The 12,303-nt window shown below is 37.7% G+C and overlaps 1 protein-coding gene across 3 annotated transcripts in view; it reads right to left on the reverse strand.

Annotated features, from left to right (window-relative positions):
* LOC136857814 (WD repeat-containing protein 48) overlaps nucleotides 1-12,303 on the reverse strand; it is a 288,788-nt gene that overhangs the window by 25,801 nt on the left and 250,684 nt on the right. For all 3 annotated transcript variants that reach the window (XM_067136763.2, XM_067136762.1, XM_067136764.1), the window contains exon 12: nucleotides 4,777-4,972. In XM_067136763.2, the coding sequence (XP_066992864.1) occupies nucleotides 4,777-4,972 (196 nt within the window). The remainder of the gene's footprint in view (nucleotides 1-4,776; nucleotides 4,973-12,303) is intronic.

Consider the following 12,303-nt stretch of genomic DNA (forward strand, 5'->3'; position numbering starts at 1 on the left):
TTGTAAGAACATTACACAGAAGGTAGCAGGTACTAAATAGGGAGGGGATGTACATACTATGCGCACTGTATCGCTTGCCTTAATTTATTCTGTGGCTAAATACCGTGCTCGTGTATTGCTCAACAGCGCACATGTACATAAAATAAATGTGCTTGACTCTGCTATGCACCCGATTTTAGGAATGGTGAAATCAACTCAAATCTCATGGCTCCCAGTCCTCAGTAAAATCGCTTCACCTGCACTGTGACGTGAGACCGCTTCTATTAAAAAATTTGTGAACTGTTGTTTTCACAGAAATTCACTGTTGTTTGAAAAATTGCAAGATCTTCCGGCCTTCAGGTTACGTTTCAGGAGAGCATCATGGACTGCACAGACTGGAGTAACTTTCAAGATAAAAGAAGGGCGGGAGGAAATTTGAAATGCATTCTTATCTATGAATGGACATCTGATTCAGAACCCAACTACCCACGTCCCTGGCTACAATTTAAGATGTAGTGAATGGGCAATGCTAAATCACTTCGGAACAACTCAGGGAAGATATATCTAATGCAAAAATATGGACTGGATGATTCATCATCCTTCGATTGCAGAACAGCTTACCATACCACTCAATACATTCCTGAGTGTTCTTCCAGACCCTTTACTGGAGGACTATTGTTATTGCCTTCATTTACTCCAGAAGCAGGAAAGTATCTAAAGGATCTGGATGTCCAAGTATAGCCCATATCGGTGTCTTCCTTTTCTGTTATTGTCTAAAGATTTTTAATATACACCAATGTTTTCTTGTGTAAATGTCATATGAAATAATATGGAGAGGAGTCTCATGAAAAAAGCAGAAACCATCTGGCTCCAGATGATAGCACCTTGTTAAAGGGCCCCTGCCTAGGGTTGCAGGTGAAAACTGGTCAACGGTCTCGAAGGCAGAGGAAGAATCTCGGTTCCCAATGGCAGACAGAGCGGAAGAACCTAGCGGAATAAACCACAAAAAAATAATCATTTCGGACTAATAATTGGAATTTTGGTTCCCACCCTGTACAATATACAATTTCAATTGCAGAATGGAAAGGCCGCTTCAAGATAGCACTACCCCAGGAGGCAGCTCTAATGAGAAATGCACCATTGTGCTATGCTATGCAATAGGACCTAGGGTTCTGGGGAGTCCCAAGATCTGCAATGAGGATGAGTCGGAGCATCCTTGGAATCCTTCCAGACTTAAATTCCAGAGGAAATTCTCTGCAGGAACCCTGAATGTAAATTCTTTGCTAAAAACTGGCAAACAGAAAGAACTGGAATAATTGTTAAATAAACATGAAATCCAAATTCTAGCAGTTCAAGAGACAAGATTTGTGGAAGAGAATGTGACTGAAATGGAAAGCTATAGAATCTTTAAGGGTAAACCAGCAATCAAAATTATGAAAGGAATGCCACTACTAGGCACTGCCTTTCATATTCATAAAATAATAGTTGATAATCTATTAGATTTCAAATCAAGCTCACAAAGGTTATCTCTTCTCACAATAAAGTGTAAGAACAAAAAGTACACATTTGTCAACTGTCATGCACCAATAAACAAAGATAAGAAGAATCCTAGTAAAACTGAAGAATTCTGGGATCTACTGGACAATGAAATATCTAAAATCCCAAAATCAAATGTTATCATACTACTGGGTGATTTTAATGCTCAAATAGGCAGAGAAAAGATCTTCAGAAAAACAGTAGGGGAACATCCAGCACACAAAAGAACCAACAAGAATAGTATAAGGCTTATGTGTAAATCCTTCCAACTGAGGATAATGTCGACCTTCTTCAAGAAACTCCCAAGAAAAGCTACAACCTGGAGATCTCCAAATCCGATGTAAGGCAAATTAATGTTAAAATAATAAGTGGGAATTTTGACTCTGACCTCTATCGTTCAAAAATGAAGCTGAAACTGTTACCAACCAAAACACAAAAGAAACCAAAAAGACTAATGAAATATAATACAGATAAAGTCCACATTTCTCAAGAAGAATGCAGAATTCTCAGAAAGAAATTAAAATAACTCGATGTGGTAATTGGCAAGAAGTGTCAAAACAAATTAACAGAATTAACAATGCAGCAAGAAAGATTTTTGGGTCAGCTAAAACAAAAAAGGAGGTCTGGTGGTATGACATTTGTGAAGAAGCACTAATGGAAAGAACAAAAACATAGAGAATATGGAAATGTTCTAGAAAGAATGAACATTATGAGTTATTTAAACTACAAAGGAAAGAAACAGCAAGAAATATAAGGAGTGTCAAAAGATCCTATGAAAAAGCACAGCTACTGGAAATACAGGATAATTTCATACAAAATAATTCACAAAATTTCTATCAAACCTTCAAGAATAACTTGAAGGCTATGAAGCTCCGAGTATTTGCTTCAGAGATGAAAATGGTAAAACTGGACTTAACAATGCCAAAAACTGTGAAATACTGGCAAAACACTTTGAAAACATTCTGAACTGTCCAGAACCAAGCCACAAATTAAAATTCCCAGAGATTCATGAAAACCTAAAATTTGGCGCCAACTGTCGAAGAAATTAAAGATACAATTACATCCCTAAAATATAATAAAGCTAGTAGGGAAGATTCCATAACAGCTGAACTTTTGAAATGCTCAGAACCAAAAATATTTGAAGATTTACAAATAATTTTTGAAGAAATTTGTAAAACAGAAAAGATACCAGAAGAAGGTAAAGTGGTTCTAATACACCCATTACATAAGAAGGGTAACAAGCAAGATGTTGACAAGAATAGAGGTATTTCTCTTCTACCAATTGCTTGTAAAGTATTCACAACAATATTACTCAACAGAGTACAATCTACACTTGACAGTCATATTCAACTTGAAGTCAGTAATTCGTCACAGACAAATGAACTCGAAAGACATAGTCATAACATTCACCGATTAAAAAAAAAAGTTTTTGACTCTGTTGATAGAGAAATCTTAGATAAAACCATATGTGAGTTTGGAGTTAAAACCAAATTGGCAAACCTGATCCGCGAAACCCTTACAGACACAGTCTCAAAAGTTAAATTTATGGGTGAGATATCACAAACTTTTAAAATAAATGTAGGTGTCAGATAAGGTGATGGCTTATCTCTACATCTTTTCAACTGTATTTTGGTAAAAGTTGTGACCATATTCTCTGAAAGCCTGACTAATGCAGCAATATAAGTAAATCTTCTGAAAGAGACAGCCAACATGGCATGCTTAAGAATTTCAGCAGAGAAAACAAAATTCATGATGAATATAAAAAAATGCTCCAAAATTGTTAGGAACAGATGTTGGTTCAATCGAAAGGATAAAGCAATTAAAATATTTGGGGGAAACAATCCAAGAAAATGGTTTGGAAAAATCTGCTATAGAGGAAAGGATACACAAAATGGAAAGAACAACAACAAACAATACATACAACAATAACAAAAAATACATACAACAAAAAATGTTTATCTAAAAATCTTAAAATAAAGCACTACAACACAGTTGTGAAACCAGAATGCTTATATGCCAGTGAATGCTTAGTGCTCAATTATAAACTTGAAAGATTGGAAGTACTAGAAAGAAAAATTATAAGAAAAATTTAGGCCCTCTAAAAACTACAGAATTTTGGAAATTAAGAAGTAATAACAAAATTGATCAGAACATAGAAAACATATCTACAACTGTACGGAAAGACTTGGAAAGATACATCAGAGAAGAAGTAATGGAAAGAGAAATTTTCAGGAAGAAAGTTTTAAAGATGGAAGGATTCCATGGGAGGGAGGCAAATAAAACGCAGCACTAAGAGGTCTGAAGAAAGAAAAAAAGAAACATAGTGAAACAATGAAGGAATATTGGAAGAAAAGGAAGGAACAACAACAAAGGATGAAGAATTGATATTGGAACGTTGTCCCTAGTAGGCCATAACGCAATAATAATAATAATAATAATAATAATAATAATAATAATAATCGTATGGCCTCAGCTACCGTCTGCAGACATTTTGATTTGACGCCATCTGGCTGTCTGCTCGTCAACTTCGACGTTCCGTTTTACTCTAGGCCCACTAGATGGCAGACCGAGTAAACCGAAACTCTCTTGGGCGTCTGTGGGTGAGATTTAACGAATTTTGTTGGGTAAACATCAACTGTGTCACCAAAGATCTTTAACATGCCGACATCATACGACATGGAGTGTCGAATGGACTTTTTCCCGCCCTTCAAAAATCCGACTACCTCTGCCGGATTTGAACCCGCTATCTTGGGATTCGGAGGCCGACACTCTACCACTGATCCACAGAGGCAGCTTAATAATAATAATAATAATAATAATAATAATAATGAAGAAAGAAAGAAAGAAAGAAAGAAAGAAAGTGCAAGACAATGACACTATCCTCTTATACAAAGGCAACATTGGACAATAAGCACAACTATACATCCATATCACGAAACTACTGTAAATATAAATCCACATTAAATTACAGAATATGGATCAAACAGATCAACCAACATTTTAGATGTCGCTATCACAGAAGTCAACAATCAGAAACTGCGATCACTGTTATGGGATAGGGTCTGTAAAGTGTCCCCATCTGAAGCTATCTCATATGGTTTTCGTATCTGTGCAATATTAATTGTAGTGCTTTTTGAAATGTCTAATCAACATTTCATGGAAATTCAATTAAAATTTTAGGTCAGCCTTTATGGTAAGCAGGTGTATTTGAAAACTGTACATAATGCACTAAAGTTTATGACAGCAATCTTAATAAAGTACCTGATCATTACACAGAAGTTCAACACGATCCTCTGCAATCGAACTTGTTTCTTGCCGTTCTGGATCCGTGCGCTCAGTTCCTGGAGAACTAGGACCAGCTACAGAACCAGACTCAGAACCTGCTCCAAGTACCTTCTCATATACATGCTCTGCTACTTTACGAACTTGTATAAAGTCGTTTGCAATTAGACGATCCCTGAAATGAAAAATATTGAATACAATCTTAGAAAAAGGTCCTAATAGCATTAAATATAATAATTAACTTTGACAAACCATTTGTATGGTCAGTAGTATTGTGTGTTATGAACTTATTGTTATGAACTTTTCGTTGGTTCTTTTTTCAGTTTTATGTCAAAGATTTTGTTTCATATTCCCATGCTGATGTGATTCCCTCTTCCCCCTTTTTTGAGTTTATATAGTGACATTTATAGCCTCTAAGTAGTGATGATTTATTTATTTATTTATTTATATCGTGTCAGAAGCAGTGTTACATATATATAAACATGTACAAAAATGTCTATAAAAAAGATGAAATTAAATAAAAATAAACTGTGCACCAAAGGTTCATATTGTGGTGCACCAAAAATTAGCAATGTCAAGTGCATTCCTTGTCACCTCAAACAGCTCTTTCTTAGTACATGTGGCAGAACAACGACGAAATTCTAGCGGATGGTCTGTAGTCTGAACTTCACCATGGTCACACTAAACCAAATCCACCGAACATCCCCACTTGCGCAGATTGGTCTTGCATTTAGTAACACCAGGGCACAGTCGTCCAGTACTCCATATGTCCAGCTGGTAATTCTTCATGAGAGTAGTAGTAGTAGTAGTAGTAGTAGTAGTAGTAGTAGTAGTAGTAGTAGTAGTAGTAGTAGTAGTAGTAGTAGTAGTAGTAGTAGTAGTAGTAGTAGTAGTAGTAGTAGTAGTAGTAGTAGTAGTAGTAGTAGTAGTAGTAGTAGTAGTAGTAGTAGTAGTAGTAGTAGTAGTAGTAGTAGTAGTAGTAGTAGTAGTAGTAGTAGTAGTAGTAGTAGTAGTAGTAGTAGTAGTAGTAGTAGTAGTAGTAGTAGTAGTAGTAGTAGTAGTAGTAGTAGTAGTAGTAGTAGTAGTAGTAGTAGTAGTAGTAGTAGTCGTCATCTAACTGATAATCCAAAGTCTTGAATGAATTGAGTCTAGATACACATATTAAACTCCTATTCAGAGATCATCAGTTGGTAAATAGCACACATACCAAGACGCATGGCTAGTGCATACCATGGAGGCCACTGCGTAGGCTACTTGGAGTGTCAATTTCTGAAAATGAGACAAAGACTCTCATAGTGCATTGGCGAACCCAACTTAGCACAATGGGGCAAAACGCTGGCAACCAGAAATGAGTTAGCTGGAAAATTTATAATATCCAATAATGGACTAACAATAATGGTATTCTTCTACCCACTTGGAGCATTGTGTCCATGATATTTTCAGTGTACTTATAGAGCTTTTCATTTCTCCTTTATCTTCCAAATCCCTCAGTAGTCTTATTGGCTCCAGAATTTTCCTCAGAATCTTCCATTCCTTCTTTTCGAGTTCTTGCAGCTTCCCTTTTTAATTTAAAATAAGGCACTCTGAAGCGTATAATCCTTCGGCTTTTATTACTGAGTATTGTCAGATTTTGGCTTTGTAGGATATTGCCCGTTTGTTATACCTGCTCTATGTTAGCTTGTAGGCCAGATCTTATTTTCTGGTTCTTGCCTTGTTTGCATTTTTATCCAGTCCATTGAAGTGGGTCCATTCTTCCAGATATTGAACTTGTCTGTCCTTTTAATGTTGCCATGTTTTTCCTCCATATACCGCTTTGCTGTTTGTACTCCATGTATTCAGTCTTTTCTCCATCATCGTTCGCAGAAGCATAACCCTTCTCCAGACGCCCCCACGAATATCCTGGCAAAGCTCCGCCTCAGAATTATTACTAACAGCAGCGGTACATTCAAATTCCCGTTTATATTCGATCCGCCTTTGTATCTACGGTTCACATCCATTTTAACCACATAAAGCGATCAACCATAACTTTGAGATGTTCCCTCCTAATCAAGACCATTAAAAGGCAATAACATCTAGCAAGAGTCAAGGATACGTGACCATTCCACACTTATGTTTGACTGATGTAAATGAAAAAAATAATATGTATATTCATTTTGCTCTTTGATAGACAACATTATCAATTGTGAATTACTTACTAGAGTTTAAGATTACCGGTGCATACAGTATTTATCATAGAACCAGATCCAAGGAACTTGACCGTACCACATAGCTTTGGCTGGTGCAAATAAGTTTTATAATGAAAAATAACGTTCCTAGAAGGAAACCATAATTTAATTTCATCAACTGCAAATGTTAAAACATTTAAGCTCTTTAGGCTTTTTCAATCGTGAAATTACCATTTTGCTCTAACAGTGATAATAATAATAATAATAATAATAATAATAATAATTTTTTTTTTTTTTTGCTAGGGGATTTACGTCGCACCGACACAGATAGGTCTACCGGGTTAGTGACCACTAGTGGACTGTATAGTCCTAGCACAAAGACGGCCATGACTGAAAATATGTCTGAGATGCCCACTCCCATTCCATAGCAACTGGTATTCTATCAGGACCACTTACTAGGCCACTCAGCCGTTGCCCATGGTTCACGAAGTAGGACGTGACTACAGTAACCCACACTATGACTTTCACAATCACAGATAAAATCTAATAAACACTTAATAGCTGTTTTTCCATTTTCATTGCAATGACAGTCAAAAATAGAATTCTCTGTAGCTAGTTATTCTAAAGAATGAGTGGTGTGAATAAAAATGAGCATGCACTCTTTACTCGCGAATTTAGAGCAGGCACTCGCAATGAGGTGAATAAAACCTGCCTGTTGGAAGCAGTCACTCACAGCAGACCTGTGACCTTGAGCACACACTCCAGTCGCTCGAGTAGCAGAGTGGGCGCTCCAGACTTCTGGTGAATAAAGATAAAGCAGGCACTCTATCCGGTAAGCGCCTGCTCATGTTTCCTTGAGCTAACTCAGTAGGTGACTCCAAATGATCGTGTCAAGTTCAACAGCATGGCAAAGTTAATGGTGGTGGTTAATCGGAAAAGAAAATTATATAAACTTCGCAGAGAATCATCTCAACTTGATTACAGTGTGTTATAAATGTCCAGTAAGGAGCATGCTGAAGAGCCTACGTGGCTCAGACGGCAGCGCAGCGGCCATTCACCTTTGGGTTCCGTGGTTCAAATCTCGGCCACACCATGTGTGATTTGTGATGGACAAAGCAGAGGCGGGATAGGTTTTTCTCCGGGTAATCCAGTTTTTCCTGTCATCTTTCATTCCAGCAGCACTCTCCAATATCATTATATTTCATCTGTCAGTCATTAATCATTGCCCCAGAGGAGTGCGACAGGCTTTGGCAGCCGGTACGATTCCTATCCTCACCGCTTCATTCATTCCATTCCTGACCAGGTCAGATGACTGGAAACAAGCTGTGGATTTTCAAAGAGCATGCTGAATGGTTAGCGGAGCATTTCCTTGGGCACTCCAAAAAAACAAGAGGTGGTGCACTAACAAATGAAGAAAAAATATAAATCTTCTTGCATTATACGGTAACCCTGGTTTTCAGAGTGGAGTTAGTGAAGACATCTCGGAGAACTGTGTCAAAAACATTTTTGCAGGTTTTGATATGAACAGAAATAAAAGCAGATTATTAGATAAAATTCCAACAAATGTTGCTTAGATGCAGGAAGCACGGGCTAAGTGGCAAGAACGTTTGAGCTTCCCTTATGCTGTCGGAACTGTAGACTGTACTCATGTACAAATTCAGAAGCCATATGTTCATGGGAATGACTACATTTACAGAAAAGACGTCCCTAGCATTAATGTACAGGCCACTTTCAATGGAAAGGAAGAATTCAACCAGTGTAGATGTATCGCGGCCTGACTCTGACTGTCTATGACTCCAGAATTTGGAGAAACTCCGATGTTTGCAGAGTTATGACGCCTATGTAGGAAGTCGAAGGGATGACAACTTCTGCAGATCTTACAACTTGCTTATGTCACGCCGATACAGATAGGTCATATGGCGACAATGGGATAGGAATGGTGTAGGAGTAGGAAGGAAACCACGGAAAACCATCTTCAAGGCTGCTGGCAGTGGGGATCGAACCCACTATCTCCCGGATGCAAGCTCACAGCTGCGCGCCCTTAACCACACGGCCAACTCATCCGGTCCTGCAGATCTGGCTCCTTAAAAATTTCATTCAATTGTCAATATATTATTTTCATGATAATTAATGTTTGTTATTTACGTTATAGGCCTACCATTTTCCTCAATTTATTAATGTCGTAATATTCAGGCTATGATTTACCCTTCAGACGGCCGATGGTAGGGTTATTCTCCCCCTGCATCAGATTCATCAGCCGCTTCTCCCATTATTTTAACGATATGCATTTGTTTCCTGTATGTTTTAATTTTAATTTATATTTCAGTCTTGTTTTCATGTTTTGTAATTTTTTCCCAACAGTTGTTGGATGGAAATTCTTCTCCTCCTCCTACCGCTTTTCCCACCTCTGTGGGGTCGTGGGTGTGAATTGTGTCGCACATGTGCATTTGGCCCTGTTTTACAGCTGGATACTCTTCCTTACACCAACCCTAGATGGAGGGATGTCTAATCACTATTGCGTGTTTCTGTGATGGTTGGTAACGTAGTGTGTTGTGCGAATATGAAGAGGAAAGTGTTGGGACAAACACAAACACCCAGTCTCTGGGCTAGAAGAATTAATCCGAGACGATTAAAATCCCCGACCCAGCCGGGACCCTCTGAACCGAAGGCCTCAATGCTGACCATTCAGCCAATCAGACAGTTGTTAGACAGAAATGTTTAAGTTAAATTTAGCGAGTAGTTCACATTGAACTGCATTTATTGCACTTGTTTTCTTGTGCTTCTTATCTGGTAACTGTGACTTTGAAAACATAATTGTATGTTCCTTTAAAATGGAGATAAAAGCGGACTGGAATTCCACACTGTCGTCTGCCATGTTAAGCACTGAACTACCCGGAAGTCATCGAAGTGTTATCACAGTCTAAGGTGTTATATACATGGCACGTGGATGACCTTGATCAGTGACAATGAGTGGCTGCTCCAGACATTCGAGTGTACGCTGTGCTTCCGCTCTATATTTTTATTCACCGCAAATGCGTAGTGGAAGCTCACCGGCAGGAAGTCACTGAGGCATTCAGCGAGCACACGCTCACTCGCTTAGACTCATTTTTATTCACACCACCCAATGTGTTTCTTCAGAAGCAACAATATATATATATATATATATTTACATATATATATTTACAATTTGCTTTATATTGCACTGACACAGGTAGGTCTTATGGTGACGATGGGGTTAGGAAAGGGTTAGGAATGAGAAGAAAGTGACCGTGGCCTTAATTAACATACAGCCCCAGCATTTGCCTGGTGTGAAAATGGGTAACAACAGAAAACATATTCAGGGCTACCGACACTGGGGTTTGAACCCAATGTCTCCTGAACGGAAGCTGACATCTAAATGACCCAAGTCATGCAGCCACTTGCTTGGTAGAAGCAAAAATACAATTATATGCTCCAGTTACGATTGGAGTAAACAATGTCCAATAACGGACCATTTATATTGGTACTGTAAACAATGGAGTGAAAAAAGCAATTAAAAGAAGCACTTTCTAACCTTATATTAATTTCCTGTGTGTGTCATTTGATTCAGTAAACAGCACCTTCTGCTGCAGCTGAATCGCTGCCCAGAAATGTTGAATTTTTACTGTTTGAGACTGGTTATTGAAGAAGTCTGTGACAAATATTGTACAAACAGTTATTCCATGCAATGAACAATGGGAGCTGTCCCCTGAAAATTGTGCAGCAAAGTAGCACAAGATAGCTGTCTGTCTAAGATGTAACAGGTCATGTTTTTAACCAATGGTTTAAGTTAATGACCCATTTTCAAGTAACAAGGTCAAATGAAGTAAATAAATCATTCTAGTCAAACTCTGCAGACCAGTTTTTAAATGAACTTTCTGTGGTAATTAGCAGTATCACCTGAAGATGTGTTGTTCCAGGATAACAAGGGTGATCTGTTGATATTTGAAGTTAGTAAACATATCTCCTAAAAACATATCTCAGCTATGAAGCTGAATTTTGAAGAAGAAACTGATCAAAAACCAGTAACAAAAATAAAAATAACTTTTAAAATAGATACAGTGGTACCTCAATTATCCGTTTCTGGAAACTATGTTGTCCTAGGTTATTTGTTCAAATAATATGGTCACATGAACATACTAATTAAACCATGTTGAAAAACATTGCATTATTGAAGAAACAATTTCCCGGATCAACCGTCTAAAATTTTCAGTCCTGATTATTGAAGCAGTCTGCGACAAATACTGTACAAACAGTTATTCCATGCAATGAACGACGGGAGCTGTCCCATGAAAATTGTGCAGCAAAGTAACACACGGTAGCTGTCTATCTAAGCTAAATCTAAATCCCTGATCAACCGTTTTTCAAGAAACATTATCTCACGAAATGATGTCTACGACATACCTATGGATCTTGGCGTTAACATCCCATCATCGCGATAATTAGAGCTAGTACTGCACTGGGAAAGCGATCAGCGGTGAACTTGAGTAAGGAACCATCTTAGCATCGCATTCGGCTGTACTGTTTAAGGAATGCTCGGAAATCATAAAACGGAGAGTGGCCACAAGAACTGGAGGTAGACAGAGCAAATTTGAACAGTTCTATTTGAAGACGGAACGAGTTTCATTAAATGTTCGTAGGGTTAGATGTTTATTTTTTACTTCATTCGACTGTATCGCCGAACAGGTTTTTGGCACATCCCTCAGCGCACCCTATATAGTCACTATGCTTTCAAACAGGAATCGAAATTGCTCCTTCTTATGTGGAATCTAGTATTTGAATATGATCAGATACGATTATGTTGTCGAGAACCAGAACAGATGTTGCCATGGAAGGTCTTGGGATTGCCTATTACTGTTTCGAGAACTTGTTTCTTGTTTCCTTTGCAGGTGTAATACTGTTACCATATGTTTTCTCTTTACATAGTTTATACATATATTTACTCAAAGTTAGTTTCGGCAGATTGAAGAGACTAACTAAAAAAATAAACTTTTCAGAATCAATACATTCAAAACACTACTCTTGAGTTCAACATAACCTTAAAAAGTCGATGTAGGTCCTAGAAGATTTCCAGAAACTTAATACGAAACCAAATTACAATGGAAGATACATGATTTCTTTTCTGAAAAAATAAAAAGGAGGGATTTCGCTGTCATGTTGGGCGTTTTTGTATCTAACATGCTTTATTTTATTGGATTAGAGAATTAAACCCTACTTGTGGTCGAATGTTATTTGGCTTGGCATTATTTATTAGAGTTTTGGATGAACGAGGCTGATTAAAGTTGCTAACCTGAAAGAAGTTTTCACAAGAAACTGACGAAGT

Source organism: Anabrus simplex, chromosome 1, assembly GCF_040414725.1.
Source record: "Anabrus simplex isolate iqAnaSimp1 chromosome 1, ASM4041472v1, whole genome shotgun sequence".
NCBI lineage: Eukaryota > Metazoa > Arthropoda > Insecta > Orthoptera > Tettigoniidae > Anabrus > Anabrus simplex.